General features: G+C 42.3%; 1 protein-coding gene across 5 annotated transcripts in view; it reads right to left on the bottom strand.

Annotated features, from left to right (window-relative positions):
* Nucleotides 1–16,024, bottom strand: part of EBF1 (EBF transcription factor 1) — a 464,386-nt gene that overhangs the window by 9,753 nt on the left and 438,609 nt on the right. For all 5 annotated transcript variants that reach the window (XM_027766945.1, XM_027766942.1, XM_027766943.1 and 2 more), the window contains 4 exons: nt 11,168–11,233; nt 10,026–10,203; nt 9,203–9,382; nt 3,596–3,790 (listed from right to left, as the gene is read on the bottom strand). In XM_027766945.1, coding sequence (XP_027622746.1) covers nt 3,596–3,790; nt 9,203–9,382; nt 10,026–10,203; nt 11,168–11,233 — 619 coding nt within the window. The remainder of the gene's footprint in view (nt 1–3,595; nt 3,791–9,202; nt 9,383–10,025; nt 10,204–11,167; nt 11,234–16,024) is intronic.

The raw sequence follows: 16,024 nt of genomic DNA, 5'->3' as shown, positions 1-16,024 counted from the left end.
AGATAACCATTTTTTAAAAAAATTTTTTTGAAGGACCAGCAGATGGTGTAATGTTTATGTTGCCAGACTCTTACATAGTCGACTGGGGTTCTAGTCCCAGACCCAGTGGCTTGAAACTCATGCCAGGCACATGTGCATGTATACCCAAAATCCTGGTAGGAGTAGGGAATAAAAGGGATTGTGGTGTGGCCATCCCAATTAGCGGGTGATTTCTTGCCTTCTGTCTCTCCAGCAAGCACATACACCCTATAGCAAAAATCTCTCTCTCTTTAAAAAAAAGGTTTTTGATTGGGACCAGCAGTTAGCATAATGGCTGGGTTGGTGGACTCCCACGTAGTCGACCACGGTTCTTGTCCCGGACCCAGAGGTTTAAAACTCACGCTGGGCGCGTGTGCATGCATGCCCAAGATCCCGAGAGGAGAATGGAGGAGAAGGGATTGCGGCATGGCCATCCCCCCTGGAGGGTGATTTCTTCTGTTCTGTCTCTCTCTGTCTCTCTCTGTCCGTGTGGCGAGCACATGCGCCCTAAAGCAAAAACAAAAACAAACAAACAAAAAACAAAACAAAACAAAACAAAACAAAAAGGTTTTTGATAATGCTCAAGAGTCAGAGCATGGGTAAGGAAGAGCCAAGAAAGAATCTCCTTGACTACGCTCAGTGGGAAGAGAAAAGCAGTGTCATCCACAACAGCAAATCCCACATAAAGCACGTCCCTGAGTCAGACCCAAACTCTCCACCCCATGCAGAAACTCAGCTGATAATCAGAAAGGGGGAGCAGTCTCTGAACATTTGAGATCTGTAATTGGGTTAGAAAAGCCGTAGAGGACAAATGCTCTGACATTGTATGTGTCCCTGTCTTGAAGCCAACATTAAACACACACATGTACCCTTACCTCACCAGATCTTCCCAGTGCTAGGAGGTTCTAAACTCTGGGCTCGGTCCCTATGTCCAGGCCCTTTCTGCTCCCTCCTAGGTCCACATGGCATGAAAAGATAGCAAACCTTGCTGAAGGGCTGTCCACCAAAGTCTCTACTGGCCAATGGCAGGCCTCCTGACCACTCAAGTGCTACCCCTCAGTTGCTAATTGCAAACTCCAGGATATCTCATTCCTGACATCAAATCTATGCTTAACAAGGGTGGAGACTGGCAGCTCAAGAATGATAAATTTCTGTTTTCCATATGCATTATCATTATTTAACTCTATTATTAAAGTTTTGTTCATGTAAGCACTGTATCCCTCATTTGCCAATTGGAGGTGTACTGAAGGCGACGAAGCATTATTTTTAGCTGAAAAAGTGTCAGACTTCCATCAATGTGTGGCTCCCCTCTATAGAGGTGGGCAGTTCCACAGGCAGATAATCCTCCTCTTTCCTTGAAGAAGATGAATTTGCCAGTGTGTGTGAGAGTGAGGGGCATCGGTGAGCTGTGCAAGGCCCTGCCTCCAGCTGGGCCGGGCAGACTGGTCAGCAGGCTTCTGACAAATGTTTTGAACAGCCCTTGGGAGCAGAAAGACAAAGCGATTGGGGGACCAGCAGTTAGCGTAATGGCTATGTCGTTGTACTCCCACGTAGTTGACTGTGGTTTGTGTCCCGGACCCAGTGGCTTAAAACTCACACCGGGCGCGTGTGCGTGCGTGCCCAAGATCCCAGGAGGAGAATGGAGGAGAAGGGATTGTGGCATGGCCATCGCCCCTGGGGGGTGATTTCTTGCTTTCTGTCTCTCTGTCTCTCCCTGTCTGTCTGGTGAGTGCACGCGCCCTATAGCAAAAACCTCTCAAAAAAAAAAAAAAGGAAGAAAGAAAGACAAAGCGATCAGGTCCTTCGGTTCTGGGGACACACGGTTTGGGTTAAGCTTTAGCTGTGCCATTTACTAAATGACCTGAGCAAACAGAACCTTGTTTTCCCCAATTTATACAATGGGAATCACACAGACCTCACAGAGTCCTTCAGGGAACCCACATATGCTTCTGTCAGTACAGAGCATGCAGCACAGAGGCCGTGTATGGACAATTAGCTATCCGTGTACTTAGGCATCAGAAACAGTGCTGAGAAGTCCCAGACTTGTGCATTGACCTCCCCACCCCTCTTTGACCTCCCTGGCTGACCCCCCTCAGTGAAGCAAGGCCACCGAAGGAAGGAACCAAGGGAGGTCTGCAGGACAGGGGTTAAGGGCACAGACGCCACTGGTGTTTAAATTCATTTCCCCTTTACTGACTGCATCTGTGGGCAAGGATTTACACTCCTTCGGCTTCAGTGTATTATCTGTACAGTAAGAACAACAGCACTCACACTTCAAGAAGTCATGAGGGTTTGATCAGAGCCTGCTCTGTGCTGAGCACAGCTCTGCACAGAGTTCAGGGCCTGGTAGATGGTGGCCAATTATCTCACGGATCTTATTTACCTGCCACCTGCCTTAGGAATCCTGAATGTGTCCTTTGTACTTCCTCTGAGTAATAATGCTTGGGACATGGAAAGAGGAGATGAACTTTTAAGCCTACATTTGAAGTGGGTTTCCAAGTTGAGCAATTCCCTAAACTCTCTAATCTTCGTTCTCTCATCTATAAAGTAGAGGCTGTGGGTACCTACCACACACACCATCTACAGGGGAATGAATGAGGTTGTGTAGGTCTACCACAATGCAGTGCTGAGCACATGAGAAGAATGTGAGAAATGGCACTCCTTTTCCCCCCTTAGGTTTTTGCCATAGGCCACATGTGCTCCCAGGAAAGAACAAAGAGAGACAATGAGAGGGAAAGTGAGAAATCACCCCCTGTAATCCCTTCTCCTCCATTCTCCTGGGATTTGGGGCATGCATGCACATGTGATTTTCAAGCCACCAGGTGCAGGACTCAAACCATGGTTAGCCATGTGGAAATCCAGTGCTTTAACCACCACACTACCTGTTGGCCCCAGTGAACCCATTTTTAAAGGGCAGGTATGATTTTTTTCTCAATGGATGCAAAGGTCATTTCAACTCTAATAACTCTCATTATTTTCCATATTCCATGGTGGGAAAGAGATTAAACAACTTTAATATGAACTGGAATACTCTAGTGGTGTTGTAGTGTTCCTAGTTCCTAGCAGATGCTTTGGTCCACTGTGATTTAACCACAGGGTTCTGATTGGCTACAGCTCACCCTCTCCATTTTCAGTCCCATACTTGTTTATTCGGACACAGGCAATAGGAATGCAAGGTTGAGTGACCTACTTCAGGAGAAGGCCAGTCCTGGGAAAGACCCTGCACTGGAAAATTTGCTAGGGTCCACAATAGACTGGTCTGACAATGGCAAAAACAGAAAATGAGAGAGGAGAAAAGAGAAACGACGGCATTAGTAAGCACAGACAGCATTCTCAAGCAAATCCCAGGCCAAGTGGAATGGCTGGAGTTGGAATTACTCCTCTAACACAGAAAGGATGAGGAGAGCCGGGGCCAGGTGACGAGAATGAACACAGAGAGACCAAAAAGATGAGAGCAGAGGGAAGCAGGCAGACCACAGATGACCCCCTCAGCAATAGGGACACATCTGCTTCAGGCCCTGGGTGGGTAAAGTCAGGGTTTCAGACCTAGATCAACTGGTGGCTGCCTGGGGCTTACCTTGCAGGCTGTTCCCATTGGTGCTGGTGCAGGTGGGAGGCGGCGAGGTCTGGGGTCTGACAACGGGTGCGAAAGCACTCTTCTGTTTCACGGCTGACACCATGTTGGCTGGTGAGAAGGAGAAGATGCCCGAGGAGCTGCTGCAGTTGGAGGGGAGGCTTGTGGAGGAGGCCATGGTAGGGCTAGATGGCACGACTGAAAGGGACAATGGGAAAAGAGAATCAGTGCCACTCACAGCATCCTGAGATGAAGCAGATCTGACCTGACCCCTCCCCAGCCATCTATCCCAGGCTGTCCTTCAGGCATAAACCTTGCCTGGACTCTCCAGATCTTGTTTGCTGCACCATTTGGTATTTAGCACATGCTGCCTTGCATGGTTGGTATCATTCATGTAATTATTATATGCTGACAGTGTGCCAGGCAGTGTGCTAGGTAGCAGGGTGGGGGTGGCAGTCAGGAATTGCCATGGAGGAAATTACCCCTCCTAATCAACCCAAGGCACTATCCAATCCAAACACACTGAGTGCTTGTGGATCAAAATACAGAGTTGCCATCTTTGGCATTTTCCTGGACCAGGAAACAAAGGCACAATATCCTCTTATACTAGGTAGAGTAACACAAAATAATGACAAAGGTGAACACGGCCAACTCAGTGGAGGCAGAGAGAGAAAATTACAAAAGGCTTCGCAAAAGAGCTATCAGGGGAGATGTTCCAGGTAGGGCCCAAACTAAGGTTCTAGCAAAGGGTCTGGGGATGAAATGGACTTAGAAAGGCAGCTGGGGACAGTGTGGTCACCGAAGGAATGAGAGATGTGAGAAGGAAAGTGAGTTGAAGGTAAGGCCAGGATTCCTACTGCAGGTAGTGGCAGATGTGGTGGGTATGTGTCCTGCTTCTCTCCACAAGGCGTGACTTCCTGAAGGATGTGACTGCACCTTAATGCTCCAAAACACAGACATCCGTGGGTAGGAAGCCAGGTGGATAATCAGGCTGCCTCATGCAGTATTTGTGCAAAATGCAAAACCACAAGTCCAAGTTGCACATTCTTTATCCCCCCCCATGGAGCTTTACATAAACGTTTGTGAATTCATAAGCAGTAGGGTAGGAGCCTTATGTAAATATTCACAGTCTGGCAGTGGTGGGCACGGACGTAATCAATGACAAGAGAACTCAGGCAATTCAGACAGAAACCTAGCTGCTTGGTGATAAAGGTGGTAGATGCCCATCTCTACAATCACAGTCCTTTCATGTTTTTGCTCACAGCAAATAATCTCTTGGTTACTTCAGGAGGCAGAGATTTTGTACACACTAAGTCAAGACTAATGTTCTCAGATACTCACTTTCTACATCCTCTATTGCTTTCAGAAAAGCATGAGTATGGCCCAGCGATTTATAGGCACTGAATTGAAATTCTTAGCCTTTCCTTCTAGTTTTTCCTTTTTACATTATTTAGTAACCATTACATATTGCTTTATCATTTACAAGAAGCTTCACATCCTTTTCCTATCATCGTTGGCACGACCACCTTAAATAGGGGCCTATCATGTATGTTTTACACATGGGTGAGTTAAGCAAGTTGAGACTCCAAAAGTAGTTTGTTGACTTGCCCAAGAATATGGTGAAGTCAGGAATCAAACTCCAATGCAGTGCCTTTTCCACTCTGCCAGTCTCTAAGAAAACAGATCTCCAGGGGGACTAGTCTCGTTCCCACCAGCCCATCAGAGTCCAAAGAGCTGTTTGGGGGCCTTACCCTTGGCCTGGAGCTTTGGTCATAGGCAGCAGTTGCCATCAGGGGGAAATGACCCTTTGTAATCAGCCCAAGGCCCTACACAATCCAAACATACTGAGTGCTTTATGGAGCAGAACACAAGGGCTGCCATCCTCAGAGTTTTCACGAACATTTTTTAAACTGTACTTTTTCTTTTAATGAGGCCAGCATTTTTATACATCTCTTAGGATTTGTAAATGTGAAAATACGCTCAATAATAACACCCATTTAAATTGCAAAACTCCTGCACTGGAGGTTTGATTTTTAAATATTCGTAGACTTGAAATCCTGCTGGTTCACTGAGGAAGGCAATTAATCTCCTTGGCAAATGCGATCATTATGTGTATTTAGGGGTGGGAGTTTTGGGGGGGGTCTCTGTTAACAGAGGAAGGGGTAAAATATAGTCAAGCAGCTCCATTTGTTATAACATTATTAGTTATCAGCCACCACACCAGAAAGTGTGTTCACCAGTGGAATGTCTTATTTTATTTTTTATTCCATTGGAATTTTTCAACATGAGTGGTTTATGAATAATTAAATATTATGGAGGCAAAAATTCAAATCAGCTGGGCTTTGTGTTTATTGTTTTATTTGCATTTATGCAGATAAAACCGTCCCATCTGAGAGCCTATTTGAGAATTTAATACTATATTTGCGAGCACTAAGGAAATCAATTAATGGAAATTAAATGTTCGAAGTTTCACAGTCTGACAGATGTAATCTCAGGCTGAAGGCACTGGGTGTCTGCACAGGCTAGAGAGGGAGAGCAATCCAAGCCCCTAAATTGAATTGCTCCCATATAACAATTAGTTTATTGATTTAATTAAGAATGCCACCTTTTAATTTTCAGGTCATGATGGAAACATTTTCTGATTGACTAGATGGGAGAACACTGAAACGATAGATCTATGAGAAACAATCTTTCGATAAATCAAAATCTAAAGTGAAATTGATCCCAAATGTTGACTATTGAGCAAACAGACATGATACATGCAGTTTATTTGGGGAATTTTAAATCTTCAACAAATTGCTGATTCCAAACGAATAGAAAAAAAGACTCCAAAAGTAGTTTGTTGACTTGCCCAAGAATATGGTGAAGTCAGGAATCAAACTCCAATGCAGTGCCTTTTCCACTCTGCCAGTCTCTAAGAAAACAGATCTCCAGGGGGACTAGTCTCGTTCCCACCAGCCCATCAGAGTCCAAAGAGCTGTTTGGGGGCCTTACCCTTGGCCTGGAGCTTTGGTCATAGGCAGCAGTTGCCATCAGGGGGAAATGACCCTTTGTAATCAGCCCAAGGCCCTACACAATCCAAACATACTGAGTGCTTTATGGAGCAGAACACAAGGGCTGCCATCCTCAGAGTTTTCACGAACATTTTTTAAACTGTACTTTTTCTTTTAATGAGGCCAGCATTTTTATACATCTCTTAGGATTTGTAAATGTGAAAATACGCTCAATAATAACACCCATTTAAATTGCAAAACTCCTGCACTGGAGGTTTGATTTTTAAATATTCGTAGACTTGAAATCCTGCTGGTTCACTGAGGAAGGCAATTAATCTCCTTGGCAAATGCGATCATTATGTGTATTTAGGGGTGGGAGTTTTGGGGGGGGTCTCTGTTAACAGAGGAAGGGGTAAAATATAGTCAAGCAGCTCCATTTGTTATAACATTATTAGTTATCAGCCACCACACCAGAAAGTGTGTTCACCAGTGGAATGTCTTATTTTATTTTTTATTCCATTGGAATTTTTCAACATGAGTGGTTTATGAATAATTAAATATTATGGAGGCAAAAATTCAAATCAGCTGGGCTTTGTGTTTATTGTTTTATTTGCATTTATGCAGATAAAACCGTCCCATCTGAGAGCCTATTTGAGAATTTAATACTATATTTGCGAGCACTAAGGAAATCAATTAATGGAAATTAAATGTTCGAAGTTTCACAGTCTGACAGATGTAATCTCAGGCTGAAGGCACTGGGTGTCTGCACAGGCTAGAGAGGGAGAGCAATCCAAGCCCCTAAATTGAATTGCTCCCATATAACAATTAGTTTATTGATTTAATTAAGAATGCCACCTTTTAATTTTCAGGTCATGATGGAAACATTTTCTGATTGACTAGATGGGAGAACACTGAAACGATAGATCTATGAGAAACAATCTTTCGATAAATCAAAATCTAAAGTGAAATTGATCCCAAATGTTGACTATTGAGCAAACAGACATGATACATGCAGTTTATTTGGGGAATTTTAAATCTTCAACAAATTGCTGATTCCAAACGAATAGAAAAAAAGTGAGAAAACAAGCTACTAAGTCCAGGACTGAAGCTGCAGTTGACTGTGTGGGAGTCCAGTGCCTTAGCCACCACACTATCTACTGGCCCCTGGAAAGTATATTTTTAAAAATTACACTTAAAAAAAAAAAAAAAGCCCTAAGGATACTTTCAAAAATGACTTCACTTAAAGGCTGGAAATGATCTTTTCTCTTTCAGAGAATTAGTGTACCCCACACCTCCACTATGAGAGACAGCATAACTATAACTTTTAGTATTTTTAGACAAGGCTCTTAAGAATCATGAATATTCTTTTATTAAACAACATGTCTTCTTTCCTACAACTGGGCCTTATTTTACACATCAGAAGATTTGCCCCCCTTGGGCCACCAGGTGGCGTGAAAGTTAAGGTGGCCGGATCCCTTCTGGCCAACTGCGCAGTTCCAATTCGGGACATGACCAGGTAGCTTGAAAAACATGCCAGGTGCATGCATGTACGTGCCCAAAAATCCAGAGAGGTGAACTGAGAAGGAACTGAGGCATGGCAACCCCTCCCTCCTGGGGAGGAGCTTCTTACTTTCTCTCTCTCTCTCTGTCTCTCTCTCTCGTTCTCTCTCATGAGCACACATGCCCTGCAGCAAAAACTACAAAAATAAAACAAAAAGGGAGGAGTAGCCCCTGCCTCTGATGTCAAGATGAGCTTGTTGACCTAAGTGAAAATCCTCAGAGGGAGATTCAGAAATTGCAGGGTCATGGCCCATGACATTTTATACATAAGAGGGCAGTTTAATGAGGTTCTTCACATGCAATCTAAACATTGTACCAAAAATCCTTTGCACTGAGGCTTTGAAACAGGCACAGAGCACCGAAGAATATTTCTTGTGTATGTGTGCGTGTTTTATCTTGCCAGATTTCTTTGGTAAAAGTCAAGTGTGGTTTTCGAGTTTTCATTTTTGTTTGGCACACCAAACACAAAGAGGAAATGACTCAAGTGTTAAAAAATAAAGGAGTCATACTCCTAAAGGGAGAGAGTTCAAGATGTTACCCCACCATTCCACCACCACCACTTATCTTTCCATCATTATGAGCATTGCTCAGATTTATGAACTGTGCCTCTCGTGTGCCAGGCACCAAGAGAGATCCTTACACAAGAAATCTTTGCCTTTTACAACACTGGAGGGGGTGAGAGCTAGTTCCTTTTTTATCTTCCAGATTAAAAAGAATTGAGGCTTGGAGAAGAAATGGGCTTGCCCAGAGCCACCAGTTAGTATCTGGTAGAAGTAGGAGTCAACTTCATCTCCATCTGATTCTAAGCATGAATTCTTCAAAGGATGTTCTTGGTTGTTATAAAGTTGAGGCTGTTCAGGAGACTTTGCAGGGCAGCAGGTGAGCAAGAGAGCACAGATGTCTGCTGGAAATAACAGTGCCTTTCGCTGCATCGTTTAGGGGAGTGCTTTGCAGGAGGGGGACCCTCAGCTGAGGCGCCTACCCAATGGGCCACATGGCACAAGATCAAGGTCTTCTAGAAAACGTGCAGAAACACAGGACAGACAATTCTACTTACTGGCATAGGGCGAGTTGGCAGCTGAGCCATTGAGGAAGGTTGGGGAGCCACCCAAATTGGACATGGCGGCAGAGCCGTATCCATTCATGCTCGTGGTGACGGAGTTATAGTTGGTCTGCTGAGGGGTGGTGCTCGGCACGTACCCATGTGGTGATACGCTGCTTGAGTTACGGGTGAAACCTGGGGGGGGCGGGGTGCAGAACCAGGGGTGAGGGTGGCATTCAGATCGTGGCAGTCCTGGAGGGCTTGGGGAAAGGAGAGTCTCTGTTTCTTGCCCCCTCGTGGCAACCCAGAGGGAAGGGATCAGGTGATTCATGTGCGTGGGTTGGTGGTGCTAGCTCTGTGATTAAAATGGGAAGCGAGCAAAAGACACATTTCTTAGGAGATCATAAATACTTAGCAGGGCCGTGAGACGTGGCAATGCAGGGTCTATAAATTATCATTTGGGAGCAGAAATAAATCCCAATCTAAGAGATGTACCCTGGAGTTAACAGGTTTCTATTTCCTTGGAGGAATGATGTGCCGTGGCCCCTCAGAACTTTAATTCCAACCCTCTTTGTGATCTGTCATTCATGGTTTATGGTGAAAAGTCAAATGTAGAGATAGCTAAATGCATGCATCCCTTCCACCCCCACCCCGGCACCTGCTTACTGGACGTGACAGAACCACAATTCTACACTGATATTTGATACACACAAACTAGACATTTCCCCTTTGGGAAGAAAAATCATTTTTAAAACAAAAAATGTTTTATGATAAATAACTGGGGAGGGGAGAGCTGGAGGTTGGGAAAGATCGAGGAGGAGGAGAGCAAGCTTCTGACCCTGATTGGTGGCTTGTGATGCCTCGGAGACGTTCACGGCCAGCTGTCCACTGAAGGAATTCACGCCCATCATCCCTGCATGAACCGAGGTGTTAGCGAGGGCTGGGAGCTGGTTGTGGTTGCGGGGGACGCTGTACAGGGCCTCTGCGATGTCAGCTGCTCTCTTCAGAATAATTTCCTGAAAAGACAAAGAAATACCCCTTTAGTTACCCCCTGGTGATTCTCCCAGTAATACTGACTTTTAAGTGCTTACTGTATGTCAGACAAAGACCTTACTTAAATACTCACCTCTTAAGGATAGAGCTGAAATTTATAGCCATGTTTGTCTGACTCGGAAAGGCCTTTTCCTTCACCATCTCTCATGCCACCTCGCAGTGTAGGACAGTAAAAGGGTTTTTTTTTTTTTTTTTTTTTTTTATTTCCCTCTAGTAACACATATAGAAACTCTGGGCTTACAGGGGGAGGGAGGGAGAGAGGGAGAGACTGCAGTTCATCTCTTGTGTTGATGCTAAGGACAGGCTGCTGAGGCCACTCTGAGTAGTCCCTGAGTATTACATTAGTGGTATGGTGTGTCCCCTGGACACTGAGGTGACATGGAAAAGGAGTCAATGGTTTGTCAGAGTCACAGTTTTCTTAGCCATTTGAATCCTATGCATGGGCTTGTACTATGAAATATTGCATCGTCATGACGCATTTTTGCATAGAAAAACATAGAGAAATATGCCGTGACTTTGCCGACGACCTAATGGAAACAGACAATACAATTCAGGCCTCATTATACTCTTTAGGAGAAGAAATTAAATTCTCTTTTTCCTCCTAAATTTACTTAAAAACCTGAGACAGATAAAATAAAGCAGTAGTAACTCCCTTTCTCGATTATGAAGTACATTCCCACTGAAGATTAGTTTTAAATGGAATACCTTTTCTCACAAGGAAATGATTCCATAGAAAAGGCAATAAAAGATTTACAAAAGAAAGGAGAAGGCTTGACTAGCCTTGTAATACGTGATATCCGAATTACTTACACTCTTAGCTCATGCATGTGGGTTTTGGATTTTTCATGCTTTCTCACTATGAAAACGGCTCTGAAATCTTCAACGGAAGTGAGGAAGCCCACACAGTTACAGACCCAGAAAGCTCACCTGGTTGTTGTGTGGCATCCCATACAGGGCTTCTACCAGATCTGCAGCCCTTTTGAGGATTACTTCCTGTCAAGAGAAAAGCAGATACAGTCCTCTGAGTGAAGGCAGGTTGTCGTTATCTTTTCACATCATCACGTCCCAGTCCCTCTGGCCATCCTTTGCCAAGACACTGCTATAAAGGCAGTAGCTTAGGGAACCCCAGAATAGCGTTAAATCACCAATTTATCCCTGCTCACATACACACTTAATCGAGTCAAAAGGTGAGCATCATTGGTACTGCAAGATAAAATACATCACTCGATAGTCTGCCATAGACACGATAAAGCACTCATATGTTTACTGCTGAATACAATCCTGAGGTCATTTACTAGATTACTACAATCAATGTCATTCAGTGCATGTTATGAATCCCTAAGATGTGTTTATTTTGCACTTAATTGCTTATTCCAGGAACCATGACCTTATCAGTCAGGTCATTTTCAAGAGGTTTCCAATCAATCTTCAGCTACTACAAGCATGTAGCATTAAACTTCTTTTGTTTATCATCCTTGTATGGTAGGGCCATGCTACAGAGGGTGCAGTCATAAACCCACACACTGAAGCAATGCATTGTTTGTCAATGGCTCTTACAGAAGGATTCTCCTGTCCCCAGAAGCCCCCTCTGCACCAACTGTCATGACTGGCAGTTATGACAGCTATTGCTTTTATAGCAATACTTTGCTATTTCAGTATTGTCATTTTCTCCATTTGCTCATTCATCCTCATCCTACAGGTATGCTATAGCTTGTTCCAATTAAAGGAAAAACACTATCTCCCTCTTTTCATTTAGGTGGGCTTCCATATTTAGCTTGCATGTTTGGTCTAATAATATGTGGTACCCTGCAAAACCATATGTGGTAGTATTTCTATTCCTAACCAAAATAAATTATTCTCTCTTCCTTTCGCCCTTTCTGGAGATTCCTTTACACTAGAATGTGTTAAGGAAAGCCAAGTTAAGCTTGCTTGATGCATGTAAAAGTGGAGGTTTATCAGAGAATCCCACCTAAGGGCGTGGTATGATTATTAGAAGAGATTTGCAAGAAGATATATTTACCATTTTTTGCTGTGGGTAAAGTTTCAAACAGAAGTTTAACTTTAAATATTTTACACAGTAGATTTCTGCATGGAGAAGCAGTGCTATTCAATTTTCATATACCACAGACGCTGATCAGAAAATAGGGATATAATTGCATTCATTTTGCTGTCACCATAGCCTCTTCAAAAATCCTTGAAAAACTCTTGAAATGACAAGCTTTTAGATACATATTAGCATTTTTCAATTTTAAATTCTCTATAATATAAGATAAAATAGTTGTCATACTGCAGTAACTACTTATGACATATATAATGTCCTAAATTCAAAAATGAGATGGAGGGGTTTTCAGTACTCAATAAACATTTATGGTTGCCTTAAGCTCCTAGACCCCCTTTAAAAAACAGTTCAGTTATTTTTCAGGTAGGGAGTGAAAAGCAGTATATAATCAATGGAGTTTGAATCAATGCATCTGAAACCATTTCTTTATTTTTTAATGTAAGCTACATGATAATTTACCATTTTTTGTTTGCAGTATTGCCTGACCACTGCAGTGGTATGGGCACACTAAACTCTATCCCCAGATCAAATTCAGCTGGTGCTTGCTTTCTGTAAGACTTCATAGCTTTATCTGGCTCAGAGGAAAGATTAAAACAAAACTGGATCAAATTAGTTTATTTACTAAGATTTGACTTCTCTGGGTCTATGTTCATTTATTTCCTCAAATTTGTCACAGGCTTTAAGCTTGGCAGAGAGGGTAGTTTTCCTTCTTTCCACTTTCAGAAAAAATAATTAAAAATACAAGTCTTCTGTCTGTCAAAAGCATAATGAGATATAGAAAGAAACTGTATTCTAACTTCACTCTTGTAACACTATAATTGGGGACATAGAGCAATGGTCCTTATTTTATCTTTTAAAGGTTTTTTGCCATAGAACATGTGTGCTTGCCAGAGAGAGACAGAGAGAGGGAAAGTGAGCAATCACCCTCAGTGGGGATGCTATGCCACAGTCCCTTCTCCTTCATTCTCCTCCTGGGATTTTGGACACAAACACACACACACACACAGGAGCCCAGTGTGATTTATTATGCCACCAGGTCTGGAACTCAACTGTGGTCAACCATATGGGAGTCCAGCACCTTAACCTCCGTGTCACCTGCTGGCCCTATGTGTTCCTTATTTTAATTCATTTCATAGAACTGGGGGGAGAGGGAAGTTCAAAATTAACTCAAAAGTCTTTGAAGATTTTGTAAGTCAGGAAAATTCCATCTACCAATGCATATTATACATTTTAATTATATAAATTTTGGGTGAAAATATTTTTCAATAGCATAATCCCCTTGTTTATTTTTCTCTTTATTTCAATGCCCAGACCTCTCGTTGCCATTTAATCCTTTGAAAACGAAACATGCGAATCTTGCTTCCTAGTGTTGCAACCTTCTTTGATCCACAACCCTGCCTTCTTTGATCCATGGTGCTGGGGCATGTTTTCCCACTCAGTATGTTGCCTTCTCTGGGTCATTGATAAAGCATCACTTCAGGCCAGCTCTCTTGGATTTGAGAGTGAACCTGCATTTCTTGTCCTGGAAGTGACACTCTTAAATGGTATCTTGCCCATTTCAAATATCCTTCACTGTGGTATCAAGTTTGGGTTTAAGGGAGACTCAGTGCAGCTTTGCCAGTGTGATTCAGCATCTATTAGGTATTTCTGCAAATGGGAAGGAGAAAGGAAATTTCTGGATCCTCTATGAGTTAGTGCAATGGACCTGCAAGGTGCTTGGATTTCGGTGACCAGAAAATTGCTCTCACCCCCATGTCATTACGCTCCCAGTGAACTAGCCCCCAAGCGTGTTTGTGTTGGGGATCTAATATATTGCCTTTCAATCAGAGCTGAGAGCCACTGAACACACAGACAGAACATGACGAGCAGGTCAGGAAAGCAATAAAGATTTTACAGAGCTGTCCAAGGTGCTAAATTTACTCAATAATGGGTTTGGCACCATAGTGTTAACCTCTCATTTACTACCAGTTTGAGGGACTAAATTGAAGTAGCTGACTTCATTTACCTTGAAATGTATATTTTATGACATTATGTAAGTAGATTAAAAGGGCACTGCAGTTTTAACAATTTAAAGGCTAAAGCATGTTTAAGATGAAACTTGAATATTTATTGTATATTGCACTTAAAGTATATAGAATGTTAAAATGTATTGATTAAATTTGTAAAAGGCATTATAAAAATGACAGGTAGTATAAAAGATGTATGCCTTTTAAAATCAAATTGATAGTGTATGCTATCTCTTCTGTGGTCACAAGTGTAATTTTTTTGCAGTTTTATATGGTAATTTGAAAAATCTGTAATTTCACATTAGGAAATGATTGAGCCTGGGATGTTAAAAAAAGAAATTTCCCATAAGGGGGAAGAGCTAGATGTTTCCTATAATCTTTTGTCTCTGAAATTGTTCCTTAAGTCTTATTTTTTGTGGCATTGGGGGGGAGCACACCATAAGGCTCCTGCTATTCTAATATGCAATTTTAGTGTTTCTGAGAAGAAAGAGCACTTGACTAGTACTAATATCTAATTTTTCAAGGCATTTATTTGTCAGGAGAGATTTTCTCTTCTTTTCATAATGTTTAAAATGTCTCTATGCTTGCAATTTCAAACACGAGGGTAGAGATTAAACTCCTCCAAGATAATTAATCTTATCCTTGGATTAAGAAAAATATATATATATTCCCATATGAGAAGTAAAAAGATAAATACAGTGTCCTATATATTGAAAAGCCCCAGAGTCTCCTTATAGAGGTAATGCTCATTCTCCAAACTACGTCTACATCCTAAGTCAGGCTATTTTTCATTTCTTACTCTTTAATTTTTTTTTTTAAGGTTTCTGACATAGGGTGCATGCACTCACCAGAGAAAAACGGAGAGGGAAAGTGAGAAATCACTCCCGAGGGAGGTGGCCATTGCTGCAATCCCTTTTCCTCCTCCTCTCAGGACTCTAGGAACACATGCACACGCACCTGGTGTGTTTTTCAAACTGTTGGGTCAGAGACTTGACCGTGTTCAGCCATATGGGACTCCAGCACCTTAACCACCATGCCACCTGCTGGTTCCCATTTTTCATTTTTTAGCCTTGGGTTTCTTCTATTAAAGAAACAGAAAATGTTTTCTTCCTAAGAACAATCTATTTCCTCTCACAATTAAAAATTGGCTGCAGTGGTCTTGCTATGACCATTGACAGATGAACAGGTGAGTGGGGGTCTACAGAAAAACAGTGAGTACTTACTCTATATTAAATCTTTTTACAGTCTTACAGAAATACTGGGTAGACTCAAACTGTTGGGAGTTTTACTTAATTTTTATAAGAACTATATTTTTAAAAATTTAAATTATTTTTAATATTTTCTTTAATTTGACCAGAGGGAGAGAGAAAGGGAAAGTAAGAAAGCAAGCCACCAGGTCTGAGACTTGAACCACAATATCCATGTGGGAGCCCAGCACTTTAACCATCATGCCAACTACCTATCCTGTTTTAGAAGCTTTATAGTAAAAATGCTGAATGGGCTACAAAAAAAACAAAAGAAGATTCAGCTTTTCTTTCATGTTCAACCCAATCAGTTGGCAGATAGATAGTTTTTGAGCTTCTTGTTACTCTAGTCATCCCACATAGGTATTACTCCCAGCAACTTTAAAGGCACAATATCTTCCCATCATTGAGTTACTAGGTTCTATGAGGGTTATAAAAGATTGCCTGGCCATTGGATCCTACCTTCTTTATCCAA

Source organism: Tupaia chinensis, unplaced genomic scaffold (assembly GCF_000334495.1).
Source record: "Tupaia chinensis unplaced genomic scaffold, TupChi_1.0 Scaffold143796_1, whole genome shotgun sequence".
Lineage (NCBI taxonomy): Eukaryota > Metazoa > Chordata > Mammalia > Scandentia > Tupaiidae > Tupaia > Tupaia belangeri.
Note: the sequence above shows the minus strand (reverse complement) of the source record. Positions and strands in the feature narration are given on the sequence as shown.